This window comes from Cydia pomonella, chromosome 23 (assembly GCF_033807575.1).
Source record: "Cydia pomonella isolate Wapato2018A chromosome 23, ilCydPomo1, whole genome shotgun sequence".
In the NCBI taxonomy this organism is placed as follows: Eukaryota; Metazoa; Arthropoda; class Insecta; order Lepidoptera; family Tortricidae; genus Cydia; species Cydia pomonella.
In genome coordinates, this window is record NC_084725.1 from 4,182,061 (window position 1) to 4,203,174 (window position 21,114).

Consider the following 21,114-nt stretch of genomic DNA (forward strand, 5'->3'; position numbering starts at 1 on the left):
ACCTCAAACTTTTTCATAGAAATACATATCTCTGTTTTGTCAATTTTTTTTTTATACCACGACGGTGGCAAGAAAGCATACGGCCCGCCTGATGGTAAGCAGTCACCGTAGCCTATGGACGCCTGCAACTCCAGAGGTGTTAATTTTTGCTGGGACATCAGTTATGGTCCGCGACCACGACCAGTGAAACCTGCGTCGATACGTTGGATATATGGGTAACAAAATAAATTGGCGATAGACCAGGTTTTAAATGTTTTAAAATTGCTAGTGATTGTTTCAGGTAAATAAAGTACTTGTCATATCATATTTGTTTTTTAACCTTTTGACCGCCACCGTCGGCTATGGCCGACATCTGAAAGACTTGCCAAGGTCGCCAACGACGGCTACAGCCGACAGTATCGCCAATGCAATAGGGACTAACGCGGGCCTCCGTAAAGTTCAATTTCAAATTCGTCGTTCGGCGTTCAAAAGGCTAATAAAATAATTTATAATGAGATCGAAGAGCAAAGAAAGTGGACTTACGCGTATCTGATCCAAAAGATCTCCTTGCCAATTCACCGGGGCAACGCTGCCAGTATCATGGGGACTTTTGGGCCAGGTACGGTCCGGGGTGGGGACTTTGGCCTACTTACTCGTAAATTTAGTGAGTAAGATTGACATAGCCTGTTGCGGATTACATTATTTGTTAGTATGACGAAGCCTGTAGCTGATTTGTTTTTGTAAGCCCTTGACGAAGTCTGCGTGATCACGAACTATGAATGGACTACTCGCTTACATATATATATATAATTTTCGCTATATATATATATATATAATAATGTCCTTTTATCGAATTCGCAATACAAGCTATAAATGTCTCATTCAGATGCCACAAATAGAGCGGTTATTACGTGTCCAACCCAACTCACGCAATAATAGCCCTAACCTAAAACTTTAAACTGCCTCGTTTGCTCTAGTGTTTAGAAAGTCTTATGTAACATCAGAACATTACATATTTGTCTAGTAAGCGAGTAGTCCATTCATAGTTCGTGATCACGCAGACTTCGTCAAGGGCTTACAAAAACAAATCAGCTACAGGCTTCGTCATACTAACAAATAATGTAATCCGCAACAGGCTATGTCAATCTTACTCACTAAATTTACGAGTAAGTAGGTAAGTACGAGTAGTAGTATTATTATATATATATATATATATATATAATAATGTCCTTTTATCGAATTCGCAATACAAGCTATAAATGTCTCATTCAGATGCCACAAATAGAGCGGTTATTACGTGTCCAACCCAACTCACGCAATAATAGCCCTAACCTAAAACTTTAAACTGCCTCGTTTGCTCTAGTGTTTAGAAAGTCTTATGTAACATCAGAACATTACATATTTGTCTAGTAAGCGAGTAGTCCATTCATAGTTCGTGATCACGCAGACTTCGTCAAGGGCTTACAAAAACAAATCAGCTACAGGCTTCGTCATACTAACAAATAATGTAATCCGCAACAGGCTATGTCAATCTTACTCACTAAATTTACGAGTAAGTAGGCCAAAGTCCCCACCCCGGACCGTACCTGGCCCAAAAGTCCCCATGATACTGGCAGCGTTGCCCCGGTGAATTGGCAAGGAGATCTTTTGGATCAGATACGCGTAAGTCCACTTTCTTTGCTCTTCGATCTCATTATAAATTATTTTATTAGCCTTTTGAACGCCGAACGACGAATTTGAAATTGAACTTTACGGAGGCCCGCGTTAGTCCCTATTGCATTGGCGATACTGTCGGCTGTAGCCGTCGTTGGCGACCTTGGCAAGTCTTTCAGATGTCGGCCATAGCCGACGGTGGCGGTCAAAAGGTTAAAAAACAAATATGATATGACAAGTACTTTATTTACCTGAAACAATCACTAGCAATTTTAAAACATTTAAAACCTGGTCTATCGCCAATTTATTTTGTTACCCATATATCCAACGTATCGACGCAGGTTTCACTGGTCGTGGTCGCGGACCATAACTGATGTCCCAGCAAAAATTAACACCTCTGGAGTTGCAGGCGTCCATAGGCTACGGTGACTGCTTACCATCAGGCGGGCCGTATGCTTTCTTGCCACCGTCGTGGTATAAAAAAAAATTGACAAAACAGAGATATGTATTTCTATGAAAAAGTTTGAGGTTGGCATCACAATTTCAAGCCATTTATGTGTTAAATATGTTTTGAAATGCGATCAAAACGCGAAACTTTTAAATGTCACTACCAATGCCTGTTTAATTTTACAGGTGATCTTAGCAAGTAAATTACTTCTAAGCAGAAAAGTCGGTATATAATTACTTATTCCAAAAGTTAAGCTCTTTTGTTTCTATCATAACTCAGAAATTGGAAATATATAACTCCCGCGGTGCCCGATAATATCGGACACGGGTTAAAATCTTTATCATGTCGATTATAGACTTACAAGTTTCAAACAAAAAAGTTACCGTGTCTGCGGGGACCGAATTGAAATAGGTTTATTGAAGGTTCTTTCTTTAACTTTCGCAGTGTTGCCTAGATTTGTAATTTTAAAAGACTTTGTATATTTTTGGTTGAAATTGCTAAATTTGTTTTAAACTTTATATTTCTTTTCTTAAATCCTTAACTTTTTTCTGCTAATAGACTAGACCAATAATTAAATTTTTGTATAAGTTTAAGTATTAATTTAACTTTTGTAGAATAATTATCAACTTTAAATTAATCGGGGTCGTAATGAAAGATAAGTGAATTTGTCTGAATGGTTTTTAGGAAGATAAGCTTGCTTAAGGGCGCGGTTTCACAAGTTTATATAGCACTTTATAATTTATATTCATCATCACCAATATTTAAGAGCTATGCTCTTGTCAGTGGAGTAATTACCACTGTTCTTTGCTGGGCCAGCCTTTTAACTCCCTCGGACGACACGACAAAAACTGTATCTTTTATTCGCCTGAGATATGTCAGCCTGGCTCTTCCCTGCGTCTTTTACCTCAATCTTGCTCTCTAAGATGTTTTTGAAGTGAAAACTTCTTTAGCGGCGCTGCTGTGCACTTTTTGTGATGTGGAAAAAATGTTAAACTCGTGACAGGTCACGTGACCGATAGATTCTTTTTTATAGGTCGTGCTGTATCAATCGGCCAACCATCTTGTCCCTTTTATAAGCTATTGTGTCTAACAGGCATCTCTTCTATCCTGCCATGCTCAGAACCTCTTCGTTTAACTTCTTTTCTGTCCAGCTAATCATTGGAATCCTCCGCCAACTCCACGTTTAATTTTTTTAAATAGCCTAAATTGTGTCCCCACTGCTGGTCAAAGGCCATCCCTGTCTTCCGCCACTCGTCACGGTTTTGTGCATGCTCCCGCCAGTCGCCACAAAATAAGTCCAGGTCGTCACGCCATCTCGTTTTTGGCCTGCCTGTCTCGGATTATCTATGTGTCCATTCGGTTGCTATTTTGGCCCATCCGTCCGGCTGCATCCTACAGATGTATCCCGTCCAATCCCACTTGAGCTTGGCGGCCTTCTGCAATCAAAAATAGTTAATATTAATTATTTCTAATTTATATGTATGCTACTTTATGTCGGTACAAAAATAAATAATAGGCTCTGCTGGCCACTCCGTCCACGCTGCTTAACCTTACCACATAGTAACCCTTGAGGGCCTAGCCAATATGGCAATCGTACGAAAAGAAAAAAAAATCGATATGACAGATGCTATAGAAGCGCTGGTGGCCTAGAGAAGCGTTGGTGAATAGTTTGATTAGTTAGGTTCAAGACTAATTAATAATCGCCCAACTAGCAACTATAAAATTTCACAAATTTTATAAATACACTTTCATTACTTATGCCTAATTTACTTGGAAATGTTACGTAGGAACATATTAAGAATGTCGTTTTAAAATATCAGCGTAACATAGATTGTATTCAGCTTTTTGACGGCGTATTTGTGTGACTCAAGCGCTGAGAGAGAGAGAGAGCTGATGGCCTAGCGGTAAGAGCATGCGACTTGCAATCCGGAGGTCGCGGGTTCAAACCCCGGCTTATACTAATGAGTTTTTCGGAACTTATGTACGGAATATCATTTGATATTTTCCAGTCGCTTTTCGGTGAAGGTAACACCGTGAGGAAACCGGACTAATCCCAATAAGGCCTAGTTTACCCCTGGGTTGGAAGGTCAGTCGCTTTCGTAAAAACTAGTACCTACGCCGATTTCTGGAATTATTTTCCAAGCGGGCCGCAGGTTCGCATGAGCCCTGGGAAAATGCCGGGCAATACCAGGAAGATGATGATGGTATGACAGATGCTATGAAAAGTGACGTGACTATTTTCATACATTACTAAAGTTTCGATTGGCGTGTCATATCAACGATTGTCATCTTGGATAGACCCCCAGTATTTTCATTGCCCTATTTATAATATAAAAGGATAAGTTTTGCCCTTTATTTTATTTTGAAGTACCATTTTTATTAGTAAAAACATCGCAAAAACAAAATACCTCTCACCCCGCACTCCACGGTTTAACATTAAAGTAAACCATCCAAATTGTGCCAAAGAAATACCTCAAGGACCAACCTACTTGAGCCTCCCTCTTAACAAGGGGGGGTTGAGTACTTCATGTATTCCTATTGCTTACGGTGCTCAAGGGATGTATTTGAACATTACAATTTTACCTCTGTTTGATCTCCTCTAAATATCAGTTTTACATCACTTGTATTGGATCAAGCTCGCTCCAATTTAGTTATAAATACGATCGAGCTACCCTAAGACGCACCTACTTACATGAATTAAGATATTCGAAAATAAATGAATCAGGGAAGTGTACTAACCAGTCAAATTAGCTAGCTCTTTAAAACTACTATGAAGTTAGTATAAAAAATGAAGACGGCGATAACACAATTTATCCATCTTATTTTAGTGAGTTTTCTTGATTTAAAAATAATTGAGAGCGCAAACATGTTTATTACTCCGTGAAGCTATATAATCATGGAACATGGTGCCGATGCCGACCAGGAGCACACATCGTCCTCAAAAAGACGAATATTGACCTCCCCACATTGGTTCTCCGGGCTCCCCCGTGGAGCGACCCGCCACAACAGTTGAAAGGCGGAAAGGAAAGGAAGTATGAGAGGCCGCTTCCGCCTTTAAAAAATCCAGATCGAATGAAATCCAGTCAGCCGATTTTTTAATCTGGCAGTCTCAAGCATTCGTAAAGCACGAAGTTTTATGTGTAAACTAAACTTAAATCTTTTTAAACATGTTTGAACGCGGTAAAGGTGGCAAGGTTAGAGGAAAGACAAAGTCCCGTTCTAACCATGCTGAACACCAGTTCCCCGTCGGCCGTATCCACAGGCTTCTACGCAAGGGCAACTTTGCCGAGCGCGTCGGTGCCAGCGGCCCGGTGTACCTCGCCGCCGTCATGGAGTACCTGGCCGCTGAGGTTCTCGAGTTGGCGGGCAACGCCGCTAGTAACAACAAGAAGACCAGGATCATCTCCAGACATCTTCAGCTGGCTATCCGCAACAACGAGGAGTTGAATAAGCTCTTCTCCGGTGTGACTATCGCCCAGGGCGGTGTGCTGCCGAACACTCAGGCCGTGCTCCTGCCCAAGAAGACGGAGAAGAAGGCTAAAGTGTCCTCACTTCTCATCTTGCTATTTCTGTAGCGGTGACACCCTGGATATTGGTGAATGTGTGCATTTGCCTCGTTTTTCGATTGACTGTTATATTAAATTTGTTTTTATGACCACTGTTAAAAAAAATAATTTATCAATAGGAAGTAACCCTGATTCTCTTCTTTTTATATAATCTTTATACTTGATAACGAAGTCTTTATTAAAGAGACCTTTTGAATCGGGCTTGAAACAAGGTTCTCTTTATAACTCCAGATATTTTGAATTCTAAGGACCTGTTTCACAATGTCCAAGTAAAGTCCTGAATAAACTAATTGCCACTTATCTGACGAATAGTCATAGTCAGCGTTTCATAATCTTCAAATAAGCTTAACTCGATGATAAATACATTAACAAAATTCAAAAAATTCAAAAATGTATTCTGCAAGTAGGCCTCAAGGGCTCTTTTACAAGTCAATACAACATTTATAGTAACATCATATAGTGACATGAAAAATACATAACAACATTTATAAATACAACAGCCAATACCTGGGTAAACATTACATTATAATAATCTTAAAATAAATAATTACTACAATACAATAGAGATGTATAGTCTCTATGGTTAAAAACACATTAAATCTGGAGATGTAAAAGGTCCCCAATGTCAGAGTACTAATACTAATAAAATTTGGAGGTGTAAAGTCTCTCCAAGTGTCAAAATAGACTTTATACTAAATAAATAAACCGCGTCTGGACTGTTAAAAATTAAGGTAGTTTTATCTGGCAGTTAATTTAGTTGTTAATTAGCTATCCAATACTTTACTCAGACTTTGTGAAAGAAGCCCTAAGTTTAACACTTAATTAATTTCTGCTTATTTAGACTTAAATCTCGACCAGCTCTACGTTTATAATGGTTCAATTAATAAAATTCTTGTAAGGGCGACAGGAATGAAAACGTTGGGTTGTCTAAAATAACATTTGCTCTATCCTGTCGAGGTAAGTCGTGGATTTAGAAAAATATTCCAAATTGATCACGTTCTTATGTTGCTAGTCTTGATTTTTTGGATACACACTTAATTTTCAAAGTTAAAAAATAATTTATTTTATTATAAACACCAGCCTTTACCTGCTAGGCACAGACTTCCCCTCTGGCCTCGTAAGTTCCCGCATACTTTGTATATACAAGTACAAATTCATCTCAAATGTTGAACTCTTATAGAAATAACAGAAAGTTTCAAATTAAAAATTGGCCTGGGTTATAGGAATACATTAATATTCTATGATTCTGAGTGTAATAACAAATTATGAATCTGATCTGATTTTGACATTTCTTCCACGAGAAATAACACTTTCGTCACTTTTTTCGTCAGATCAAATCCAAAACCTGATATTATAATCAGAATACGCCTCCCAGGCATTTATCCATATTGGTAGGAAACTTGACACACACACTTATGTTATATTTATATAATCAAGCTTTTCAATCTCGTACCTTACTTAGGCAACTCAGCAACCTTCGTTGCCTAAACACGGTACTCGACTGAAAAGCTCTCTATTATATCACTAATTGTATAAAATACTATTTATAATATGTATGCTAGTATTAGGATATTTGTCTATGAGCTAATCTGCCTGAAATAAAGATTTTCATTCATTCACATCCCAAAAAGGGTTTTCCAAGCAAGGTGACAACAAGAGCTTTACAAGTTTGCGGATAAGTCACACAGCTTACGAGTTCCGTCTTATTGTGGAGCTTTAGCCTTTAGGGACTTGTCAATGCGTCAGCTACCCAAGTTTAACTCGGGTCCATTTTGGTAACAAGAGTTCTCTACAAAAAAAAATACTACTGCTATAACGACACGTGTGTTTCGCTGGTTTTTCTACATCTGCTTTAAGCCACGTATTCATTATAAACATTTTTTTTATAAAACAGGCTTATAAACAATGTCTCGTCATAAGTACCATACATTGTCTGGGAAACTTTGTTAACAAACACTGTTTATAAACAAAATTGTTTATAGTGGTTTTAGTACCTATTGTAACTAGCAGCCTATTTACCAGGAATAAAACAAAAGACATCATACAGAATAAATTGAAAAATTGTAAAAAACAATTTTAATTTGAAACACGTCACCAAAGTAAATTAAATAAGTACTCCAGTCCCGTCCGCACGAAAAGGTAATCGCTTTCGTAAAAACTAGTGCCTCCGTCAATTTAAGACGAAGCAGCCGTGCGAGGCCGGGTTCTATAATAATGTAACCAGGAAAACGCTGAGATACAGATGTCTCGTTTGCACGACTGCTTTTCTTCCCATCATTGAATTGGGTCTCGCACTGAAAAAAATATCTTTCTATTCGTAAGCATTAGCTTGAATTGAGCTTTCATATAGCAAAATAAGTATACTCGTAATTGCGTACTTTTCATGTATGGACTCCCTATTCAACTTTAAGATTCTTTTCGATATACTGTAGTCAACTGTATAATAATTTTTAAGAAAAAAAAACCGTCTTCAATGAGGGAAACCGGTGAAAGAACGATTATTGTTGATTTTGGATTTCATACAATGAAATTAAAAATACAGCGTCCTACGCCTAATTATATAGAAAAGGAGGTAACATGTTTCTTTTTGTCACTGCACCCACCATGACATATTTCAGATTTGCCCTATGGTTGACAGGTAAGATAGTAGGGTATAGGGACCGTGCGCGTTGGAGGTTCTGCCATCTTGTGGGCTACATCGGAACAATAAACATCACATTTACGCCTCGCGCCAAAAATCTGACGGCCCCTGTGCTGCCTCCTACAGTTCATGCACGCTCCCTATTCCACTGTATTTCAGATAAATTATTTCACACCATGCATGAAATAAAGCACCAAATAATTATTAAAAAAACTAAATAGGATAGAATTATAAAAATGTGCCTTGAAAACCTAACTGCTTGACAAATATACAAAGAGAACCAATTGCCAAACGTGAACTATGCATCGTTGAAGAGTTCCGTTCTGTTCATCATCAGCAGTTCCACTTCATCAAATGTCACTTCTACTAATATAAATACTTGATTTGTTGAGGAAAATACTAAGATCACTATATATATATGCCTTTAACATTTGAGGAGTTCCCTCGATTCCTCATGGGTCCCATCGTCAGAACTCGAACTTGACAAAAAATTGTCTTGTAAATCTAGTTTACTTAACAAACACAGCGAAGAGAACAAATCGCCAAACGTGTACTATGCAGCGTTGAAAAGTTCCATTCTGATTATCATCAGCAGTTCCACTTCATCAAATGTCACTTTTTAAATGTAAATACTTGATTTGTTGATGAAAATACAAAAATGACTATATGTATGCTCTTCACATTTGAAGATTTCCCTCGATTCTTCATGGATCCGATCATCAGAACTGAGTTTTGACAAAAAGGGGATCAATCTGTTTATATATAGATTCAATTAAAAAAATAATTTTCGAAATCGATTCAGAAATGACTGAGTCATGAAGTAACAAACATTAACAAAAACATACCAACCGATTTGAGAACCGCCTCCTTTTGGAATCTTGAAGTCGGTTCAAAATAGTTACTTCGTGAAGTCATTATCACAGCGTACTTACAATAGTTTTAAGTGACGTAGACGCTAATAATGGCACTTAAGTTCTTTACGTCAATATTCACCATTTTGAAAAAAAAAACGTGTTAAATAAACAAGAGAATCGGTTGAGAATTGCGACCAGTAGGGCTAAGATGGTCGGCTCTTTATCATTTGTCACCATACCTGTCACGTTCTAACAAGTATGTAAGCGCGAAAGTGACGGGCATAGTGTCAAATGATAAAAATGGAACCATATTGCTGCCACTGTAGAGGAGAACATCCGGACATACGAAAGCAGTTTGCCCGAGTCAAAACCGAAACCTACATCAATTAATTTTAAATATTAAGCGGACCTTCATTCTGGTCTGCTAAAGATTTCAGTTTTTTCAGAAGACTAGTTTTAAAAGCCACCCCCAAAACGGTGCTCCCATACAACTGCAGCTACGCTATCATTTTATAACAACTTGCTTAAATTACATGAAACTTGAATTAAACATTTACGTAGCATAATAATTCAGCTTATATTCGACTCACTGCTGGGCAAGAGGGCTTGGGCTATAGTCCCCACGCTGGCCCAATACGGGCAGGGGACATCACATACACCTTTGAATTTCTTCGTGAATGTACGCAGGTTTCCTCACGATATTTCCCTTCACCGAATAGCTACTGGTGAATATCATTATATTCCGTACATAAGTTCCGGAAAACTCATTGGTACAAACCAGGATTTAAACCCGCGACTTCCGAACTGAAAGTTGTATGTCATATCCACTAGGCCACTACCGCTTCCACATATTTACGTAGCATATAGGGTGAAATTTTAACCATCAGCCATACTCTGCGTAGTGACTTTACAGGTTATATTGACAAATTGAGGTCAATTTAAAGTAGAAATGGTTTCAAATCAAGTACAAAATGTCTACAGAACTGGCTGTATGAGCCATCGACCCTTTACAACGGCTATTGTGATCCGTATCGGGTGAATAGTTCTTGTGATTGTAAAGGATTTGTGTTTAGCTACTTGACTATTCAGAGATAGGGTGGCGTGAGGTAAAGGAAGAGTTTTTATTTGTATTTAAGCCTCACAAATCCATCATCATCTTCCTCGCTTTGTCCCGGCATTTTGCCACGGTTCATGGGAGCCTGGGGTATGCCAGGCAACTAATCTCCAGAATTGGCGTAGGCACTAGTTTTTACGAAAGCGACTGCCATCTGACCTTCCAGCCCAGAAGGTAAACTAGGCGTTATTGGGATTAGTCCGGTTTCCTCACGATCTTTTCCTTCACCGAAAGGCGACTGGTAAATATCAAATGATATTTCGTGCATAAGTTCCGAAAAACTCATTGGTTTGACCCCGCGACTTCCGAATTGCAACGCTGTTACTCACGAGCTAGGCCGCCAGCGCTCTCTCTTCGCCATCGAAAAGCTGTATACAATCTAAATTATGCTCATATTTTAAAACAACATAGTTAATATGTTCCTATGTTACATTTCCAAATAAATTAGGCACCTATAACTAATGAATGTAGAATATTTATAAAATTAATGAAATTGTATAGCTGCTAGTTGGGCGACAATTAATTAGTCTTGAACCTTTGTACCTTTCTAATTAAGTTTAACAAATTTTGTCTTCCATTTTAAATAACTTTAAAAACTTTTAGTCTGTGTATGTTAAGGATTCTGGCTGGATTATTTAGTCATATTTTAACCTTTTCGTTCGAAAAGGATTTATTTTGTTCTATACATCACTACCAAGGTTTGAACCTGCTAAGGTTTGAAGAGTTGTAATATGCTTAATGTACTTGAATAATTTATCTTTATTTTTTAAATCATTAATCCACAATTTTTGACTGTCAAACACATGTAAAGTTAAGGTAGGTACGAGTAAGGAAAGGAATTATTAACAACATTCACTTGTAATCGAGCTGTCTTTCGTTTCATTCTCATACCATATAGACATATTTATAACCGGGCTAGCGATGGGCAATTTCTGAAACATTTCACATATTTCCCTAACGGTGACATATTTCAACTGTGGAAAATTACATATTTGACAGGAAATGTTTCTGATAGGAATGTTACCGAATAAATTTCACTTAAATTTCATGTAACCTATCTGCTACTTCAGACGTCAGTAGAACGAATATTTCGATGACAATCCGTTCTACTGTGCCACGCGGCCGTGGCTCAGGGGTAATCGTATCCGGTTGTTATACGGTGGATGGAAGTTCAAGACCACGTTAATTTGCGTCCTATTTCTTTTTTTTTCCAATCTGCTATGGTTTTGCTTCGTATGCATATATTAAACAATATGTACTTACATGATATTTCATTTTAATCTCTCATACATGAAATTTCATTTTACTCTCTCATATTATACGCTTAGCGTTTCATTCTATTTGACATGCTGTAATTCTGATATGAAAAATTGTGAACAATTTTGAGACAGGAAAGCCGACAGAGGCAGAACTTTAATTATATATCTAAACATATTATAATATCAAAGGCGCCCCGCAGCGTCTACGTCTGTTCGATAAAAACTCAAAATCCATGAAAAATTAAAAGAAATATAAGTGAGATTTTCCATTTGAAATTTACAAAACTTACATTAAATTTAAGTGTAAGTTGCACTATGGAAACTTACAATCTGCCCATCACTAATCGCGACCACAATCAATCAAACCTGTGTCAAAACGTCGAAAATAAAGGTAACAAAATAAATTCGCGATAACCGGATTGGTTTTAAATATGTTTTAAAATGTGTTAAAAAAAGTTTTGAATGTTATATCCCATACCTACTTTCCACTGACCTAAAGACGAAAAAGTCATTCAAAAGATACTTTTTCTTCTAATGGGTTCAAGCCAATTTGCAATTCGAATAGTTCAAAGACATCATATTTTATTTGAGAACTCACCGACGAAAACAGAACGGCAGCGTCTTTGAAAAAATATGAAAGACTTTATTTGATCTTTAAAAGTTAATTAAAACTTTCGACAACACAAAGGATCTTCGTTAGGGTTGTTCTAAGTCATAAAAGCCAAAATATGGGGTAGACAACGAGCTTTACCATACAAAGAAAAAACAATCATATTTCTTTAAGACTTGAGTTGATTTTTATTCGTTTGAAGCCCGTTGACAATCGCCTGCGTGACTTGTTCTATTGTGAACGCTGGCTATTACGAAATAAAGCTGATTTTTTATTGTGGGTTAAAATAGAGTTTTCGCAAGGGATTTAGGAATTGGATTGTTATCGAAAATAATCATTTTTGTATCGATTTTGATTGTAGTCGAAAATAACTTGAAGAATTCGCTTCGGTGAAGTAAAATACTGTTTGAGATCGGTTCATAATACTCATTGTTAGGTTTCCAGCGTTCTGAATGCCGCTACGGAGTATAGTAGTAGACTCACACCTGGGTTCACACCTTTTGCAATAATGAAGTGTTATAATCTCGACTCGCTGAATTAAAATTGAAATTACTAATATAACTCCTTCATGATTGATGTTTCGTTTATTTAATTTCAAATATAAATAAAAATCAAAAAATGTTATCATATCTGTAATATGTTATAATCAACTCAGGTGATTCCAGGCTAGCGAAGAGAGATGGCGCTGCCATTAAGCTTGGTTCAGGCCTCTGTCGCGTAAACGGAGGACGCTGGTTCGATTCCAGCCTGGGCACTTGGTATTTTTTTCCTTTGTACAAGACATTTGACGAACGGTTTGGCCTAGTGGGTAGTGACCCTGCCTACGAAGCTGATGGTCCCGGGTTCAAATCCAGGTAAGGGCATTTATTCGTGTGATGAGCATGGATATTTGTTCCTGAGTCATGGGTGTTTTCTATGTATTTAAGTATTTATAAATATGTATATATTATTATATATATCGTTTTCTAAGTACCCTCAACACAAGCCTTATTGAGCTTACTGTGGGACTTAGTCAATTTGTGTAATAATGTCCTATAATATTTATTTATTTATTTCGTTTATAGGTTAAATAGTAGTATATACTTGTAAAAAAACACAAATCAAAATATTTTCATAGAAAGTAATTTAATATGTTCTTATAGTATCAATGGCAGCGCCATCTCTCTTCGCTAGCCCGGAATCACCTGAGTTGATTCGGTTGGGAGTTCAAAACATATTTTATAATACATATAATAAATAAATAGTTAAGTAATAGTTACTTGTAGTGTTAAATAAATAGTTACGTCAATTAGCGCGAGGACTATACCTCTAGAGACCAACAAACATTTAAAAATTAATAAATAAAATAAATAAATACTATTGGATACTGACAGCGCGCAGTGCACGGAGTGCAGCCGTCGCATTCACTTAAGCCTGAAGAAGGATCCCCGATGGGTTCGAAACATGTCGCCAGTAGCGACGAATAATTTATGTGAGTGTAATCGTGGTATCTAAATATTTAGAATGTGTCTCACGAAAGTTTAATTTCGAATCTTACCCAAATTCACCTAGCTCCACAATAAGCTCAATAAGACTTGTGTTACGGGCACTAAACGACTGAGAAAATAACTGAGAAAAAAAATCTGTGATGAACAAACCTATGTTAATGGCACCAATAATGGGACATTAAGAGAAAATTTGGAGCATTTTTGATATTTCACCGAGATCGGTAAAATTTCTACCGCTTTATGCTTCAAAAATTGAATGTCCAATTTGTCCTTTGTGTTTTCTATGTATTGAATGAAAGCTATTGCAATTGGTTTCAATATTATTAACCAATTAAAACTATGTTTTTTTGCTCCAGTCATGGGATGTATGGTGCCATTAATTTTCAAACTAACAAATATTAATAGCTCTTTGGCTCTTGTTTCTGGTAAATGTTACGGGCGATTAAAAACTGATGGTAAATACTTTTTTTACAGGATTTGTCCATAACATCCCATTACCGGTGCCTGTTCCAATTTATATCCCCAAATAATTAAAACATTAAACTACACATTATCATGAAATTTTAATAATTATTAAAAGCTCTTAACATCATAACTGAAACGAAAATTACGTGCGATTTTAACGGATAAAAACGTAAACCATTTTCTCATTTTAATTATTCATACTACGCATCCAAAACGCGACTATATCAAAAGCAAATAGAGTGTATTTTTGTTTGATAGTGTAGTTTGTTGGGTGGGTATTACGGAATAACGAATTGTTTACAGAGTCCAGCATTGATTCTCACTATTACTTCCACATTTTCTCCTTCTACTATATAGCTCTAGGTAGATAAGGGCACTCACGATTGAAGACAAAATAATAGTATTCATTATAATAATGTTTGTGCAGTGAAAATCATTTTAGGATAAAGTTATCGGAAAAATAAGTAGTATAAGAAGAAATATGTTTATTTTTCTTCGAGATTTAATTATAAGATATATTGTGCCTAGGTTATGCATATAATTTACTTCAAACTTATAAAGAAAATTCCATATCTGAAAAACGGTTAAATGTACCTACCTATACTTTCAAAATCATTTATTTATCCAGGTTAGGCAAGTAAGAGTGTTACGCTTTGTTTTTGTAATTTTAATTATAGTGCAAAATTTATCAAATATTTTACCATAAATATTCAGGGTTGACAATTGTATACGGTAGATAATTTCTGCCAAATGTCTACCTCTAGCAGCAAGCATTTTTTTCTCAAACCTTTGTGTTGTTCAAAACACATTGTTTGCTAGAATAATTTCGAGAAACAGTGACAAAGATTGACACCCAAATTCCCCAAATTTTGCAGCTCCTGACTTATTTCTGTAAGGCTATTTACACTTAAACAGTTAAAACCGACTATCCGACACAAATTTACTAAGATAACGCAGAAAATCAAGGAGAGGCTTGAAAAATTGTGGCTTTCCGATACTTTGGTTACGACTTCCTAGTTCCATTGAGTACTTCTACTTTTTTAATTTCCTTTACTTTTCTGGTTCGAATTCGTATCTATTTATATTATATATTGAATATTTATTTATGTTATATTTATATATATTATGTATGCATTATTTTATGGTTATTTTTCTAACTATGTATATTTGTATCGATGTGTATTCAAAACGTGCATTTCTTTAATTTCAGTGATTGTACACTTTTGTTTGTTTGTCATTCATTCACCGTTACTTCTTGAAATTGACGGAAATAAAAAAACACGATGTATAACAATATACTTATTTGTATAAGATAGAAATTGTTTGATATGACTTAGATACTCCTAAATACATCGATATTTGACGAGAATCGTGTCTTCATTTCAATATTTGGTAAAGAATACTTAAGAGGATTGTGTGTTGAAGCCTCGAGCACGTTAATAGGATTTCATTCTGGAGAAATATCGCTACTTATCTAAAATCGTCTTAATATTTCTTAAATTAAATCTAAATATCTGAATATGCGTTTCATATTTCATTTTATATCGCTTGAGCAGAAACAGAAACGTTTTTTGAGTGGCGATGACGTGTATATATATATGTTAGACTGGAAAAGATCCAAACGAGATTAATACATTAACTGTCAGCAACCCGCTAGGCGGGTTCTCTGTTCGTAGGTGTTTTTAGCTACATAGGGCCACCCACACAAGCGTCTCCCGGCGTCTCGGCAACTCTATGGCTGCTGTTCGACGCAACGTTGGCACAACTGCGCAGCGACGCCATTTTCCATATCGCCACGGTCAATCGTTGTAGAGGTCCGTTAAAGAGGCTTTTGTAAAGAATAGATGTCTGATTTCTTAGCGGCAGCGCTGGTGGCCTAGCGGTAAGAGCGTGCGACTTGCAATCCGGAGGTCGCGAATTCAATCCCCGGCTCGTACCATTGAGTTTTTCGGGACTTATGAACGAAATATCATTTGATATTCACCAGTCGCTTTTTGGTGAAGGAAAACATCGTGAGGAAACCGGACTAATCCCAATAAGGCCTAGTTTACCCTCTGCGTTGGAAGGTCAGGTGACAGTCGCTTTCGTAAAAACTAGTGCCTACGCCAAACCGAGGGATTAGTTGCCAAGCGGACCCCAGGCTCCAATGAGCCGTGGCAAAATGCCAGTACAACGTGAGGAAGAAGATGTCTGATTTCTTTTAATTAAATAATATTACCTACAGGTAAATTAAAACACCAAACTAGACTACTCAAATAAATAAAAACTCACAACTCATACGGCTGCATAGTTGAACACACTGAACGTTGACATCTGACTCTATAATTATGTTGTTGTCATGTTTAATTGATTGCCTATTGTATATGTACTAGTGCTATACGACTAAATAAACAATAAAAATATATTATCGTAATATCGGTATCCAGGGAGAGAGGTGGATGGTATTAGGGGCTTGCTTAAGCGTATACTTCTGAGAGAGTTGTTGAAAAAAAACTTTATATCTCTAATAGTCATAATATCATTGGAACCCAGAAAAGCCTTGCTAGTCACAATAGAAATAAATTGCGCTAATTTATGTAGGCTTGCTTACATATGATTTACTGTTCATCGCCGATTCGCGTGTCGAGCGCCCTTTACAGGGCTCGCGATACTTAAGTATTAGTCGTGTAACGAACAACTGGAGATTCCTTGTGCCACACCGTGACGAATATTTATTTCAATTTTTTTTTTTTGTTTTGTACGGTCTGGCTTCGTGGGTAGTGACCCTGTCTATGAAGCCGATGGTCCCGGGTTCAAATCCTGGTAAGGGCATTTATTCGTGTGATGAGCATGGATATTTGTTCCTGAGTCATGGGTGGATTCTATGTATTTAAGTATTTATAAAAATGTATATATTATATATATCGTTGTCTAAGAACCCTCAACACAAGCCTTATTGAGCTTACTGTGGGTCTTAGTCAATTTGTGTAATAATGTCATATAACATTTATTTATTTATATTAGATCTAGAGCAGAGCCCAACTGGGAAAGTAAGCAGAGCCCAAATGAGGGTGGCAGACAACAGAAAGGCTGGGAGAGCTAAACTGCCCGTAAAACGGATACCAAGACCGCCGTATTTGATCGGGAGAGGGTAGCTTGGGTCCAACTGAGGGATGTAAAAGTAACGTTCAGGATTTTGCGAACGGTGTCTCTTAAAATATGGTCAATGTTTACAGTCATTATAGGGAATTACCAAAGTGTGGCGCAGCGAAGAATGTACAAAAATTTTGGAGAGAATAGTCTATACTCTAGTATTTCAGTATAGCCTACTTTTTGATTTATTATCATATTCCACTCAACTGACAGTACCTCCACCTTACAGAAAACCACAGCCAAATAGCCTAGACCTACTCATAGTGTTGTATTCCTGCCGGTGAGTAAGGTTGGCAGAGCTCAAAGAGGGTGCGGTGTGTTAGGGTCGGCAACGCGCATGTAGCACCTCTCGAGTTGCAGGCGTCCATAAGCTATGATAACCGTTTACCATAGTTAGTATAAAAAAAAATACTTAGATGGTTCGCATTCCTCATTTGTGCGTTTCTCCAGAAACTTCCTGCCTCGCATAGTTAAACTGCGGAATGAACTGTCATCCGCGGTATTTTCGGGCCGATACGACCTTCAAACTTTCAAGTAAAAATTCGACCAAGAGCATGTCGGGCCATGCTCAGTGTAGGGTTTCGTAGTTGCCATTCTGTCAAATTAGGTATCATGTGTACATTACAAGTTACAACCGTAAGGGAGTACCTTTGCAGCGCTTTGTACGTCGATTTATTTTATTTATTTATTAAAACCACTTGACCTGTCATGTTGACTATAGTTTTAATTTAAGGCATTTATTAAGCTTTTGATTCACAATTTTTTTAATATTTTTTGGTCCCATGGTTCAAAAGTTAGAGGGAGTGGCAGACACATTTTTTTTTATCTTTCGGAGCGATTATTTCCAAAATATTAATTTTATCAAAAAATGGTTTCTATTGGCAAAGATACCCTACACTATTGGGTTAAAGCAAAAAAAAAATTATTTTATTTTATGGGAGGTACCCTAAATTGTTTTATAAGTAATTTTTATTTTTCTAAAAACCGAACACCCATCTAAGGCTGGCAATGCCCTTGCAACCTCTCTAATGATGCGGTGGTGCGAGAGGTGGCGATGGTAGGTGGTAGATGGTGCGATAGGCGATTCTTCTCCTCATTTCAAATAGTTTAGTTGGGTGTCTGTTTCTACGAATTACTAAACTACACTACTACCCCAGTAGTAGTAGTTGTAGCAAAATTGCTACATAATCAACATCTGTCGGTTTATTTTTGAAGTTCTCCAGTGACTAGCTGCCAGCTTGCTCAGTTCTCTTTCTGTTGTCTCTCTATGCGGTTTCATAATTCAGGCGTTGATGGTTAGATGGCGCTTATAGCAAAAACGCGAAAACGCCGACCTTCTTCGTATAATTCCTGGCCGTTTCTAATAAAGTGCATATTTGCGCTTATTTTGAATTTAAATTTTTATGGAATATTCAAAAAAGAGAAGATTGAAGTTGATTTTTGGGCAGATGGTTTTCTCGAGCGGTGTTAGACTAAATATCAAATATCAAACATTTATTCAGCAAATAGGCCGCAGGGGCACTGTTACATGTCCAATAATATTAGTCCACGCACTGTCAAGTGGGTTACCACGGCATCAGACTAAAAATATTAAGGGGCCCAATAAATACCAGTTCGACATATACTACGAAATATGGGTAACAGATATATATAGTCCTCCTCATCGATTTCGATGACGGCGACCTCAGCAATTACGGATTACGCCGATTATGAACCCTAATGTTGCTGGCCAGGCCGAACTTGGTCTTAAAGACTCTTTTGCAGGTGTTACAATATATATACTTCTATCACAATAATATAATTAGCAGCAGTACACCCAATTGCTGGATCCATTGGGTGACATTGTTGTCTAGGGTGAACAAGTCCGCCGGGTTGCCCTGGTATTTGGCGAGTGGGTATTCGCGGATAAGTAATATGGTCTATGCTCTGAACCGCAGCTACACATTAGCATGCTGGCGACTCTCCAGCCATGTCTGTGCAGAAACTGTCGACTTCTACCCCAACCGGTTCGTAGTCCATTTAACTGGCACCACCTTCATCTGGATTGTGAGAAACCTGCAGGTTTTTCTGTTGTTTGTACCTAGGCTAGTAGACAAGTTCTCGTTCTAGACTCGAAACGGTATAGTGATAATTCGTAGGAACAGTAAACTAACACTAACTGTTGAAACTTAGTAGTTCTGTTAGTCACGCAATTTATTCATTTGATTTAAGAAAATTACAGCCATTAACATGCTAACCTGACTATAAACATTGTCACTTCAATAAACCATATAAAACTGTGAAAACGACTTTTTAACGATTTTACAAAAGCATTTTGAGAAATAATCATACTTAGTACAAGTTTATAGATTAATTAATATTAGCTATTTTATTTAAAATTGTACATAACAACTATTAATTTGCGATTTTTTTATATTATTTCTACTCGGAGCACGAGGAGAAAAAGAGCCCTAAAAATCCATATAGTACGGCACCTTAACTCGACTTTGTATGAATATGGAGGTATGGTCCCATCCGGCAGAAAGCACGAAACTTGGCATGCATATAATTTTTACGATAAGTATGAATAAAAGTAGCTGAGAATTTACCTTTTCCTCTCCTCTCCCCACTTTACATCCCCATTATTAGTTTTTATACATTTTCATGAAAACTATGAAAGCTACAATAAAAATGTCTGAGAGAAGTATATACTTGATAAAAGGCAGGCAGGCAGTCCGAGTTGACCGGTCCTTGTCTGACTGGTGTGACCTGGTTACTGGCGTGCCTCAAGGAGGAATTTTATCCCCACTTCTATTTTCCGCCTTTATTAACTTTATTACACCTAACCTTTGCTGTACCTACCATCTGTATGCTGATGACCTGCAACTCTATGACCAGTGCCCCGTGACTGACCTTCAGACTTGCATTGAGAAACTTAACCTGGACCTTTTACATATCCAGCAGTGGTCAAACAAGTTCGGCCTTTTTGTAAATCCTTCCAAGTGCCAGGCCATTGTTATCGGTAGTTCCAGACAGCTTGCAAGAATAGACTTGGACGCGATAACACCAGTAAGTTTTGACGGCACTCCAATAAGGTTCAGTCAAAGTGTTAAAGATCTGGGTGTTCTCTTAGATAGTACTCTGAGTTGGAGAGCGCAGGTTACCGAGATCAGTCGAAAGGTCATGGGTTCCCTTCACGCTCTTAATAAATTTAAGCACTTCCTGCCTATCAAAACCAAAGTTTTATTAATTAATTCCCTTATCCTGCCCATTATTGATTATGGTGATGTGTGTTATCCGGACTTAAATGAAGAACTTCTCGACAAATTGGATCGGCTACTCAATAACTGCATTCGCTTCATTTTTTGCCTTCGTAAATATGATCATGTCTCATCTTTTCGTTCCCAGCTCGGCTGGCTCCCCATTCGTCAACGACGCAATGTTCGCATGTTGTGTACTCTTTTTTCTGTGTTAAATGATCCTCATTCTCCTGAATACCTTAAGTCTCTATTTCAATACTACGGCGTTACCCGGGACCGTCAACTTCGCTCTTCCGGCAATATGTCTCTATCTATCCCTCTTCACCGCACTGGGTTCATGTCGAATTCGTTTTCCGTGCAGGCGGCCCGTCTTTGGAACGGACTTCCCTACGGCATCAAAAATGCTCAAAATAAGTTTGCATTTAAAAAATCCTTACGTACTTTCTTTGCTAGCAGAATGAAAAAATAATAATGTATGGGTAAGCTCTATATGTTTTGTCGTTATTTATGTATATATTATAAGAAATATAAGTATGTATATTTATGTATGTATGTATTATGTATGTATGGTATGTTATTGTATTATATTTGGTTGTTGTTGTTAAAGTAGCACCGCCCACAATCTCTCTGCTTTGCCTAAAGGTTGACTGGTAGAGAATGCCTCATG

The 21,114-nt window shown here is 37.4% G+C and overlaps 2 protein-coding genes across 2 annotated transcripts in view; both read left to right on the forward strand.

The window, feature by feature from the left end:
- The window catches only part of LOC133530529 (uncharacterized), a 547,295-nt gene that overhangs the window by 423,522 nt on the left and 102,659 nt on the right, over positions 1-21,114 (forward strand). The gene's annotated exons all lie outside the window — the stretch shown is intronic.
- LOC133530672 (histone H2A-like) lies at positions 5,119-7,944 on the forward strand. The gene has a single exon (XM_061868684.1). The coding sequence runs from the start codon at positions 5,248-5,250 to the stop codon at positions 5,653-5,655; it is 408 nt and encodes a 135-aa protein (XP_061724668.1). The 5' UTR covers positions 5,119-5,247; the 3' UTR covers positions 5,656-7,944.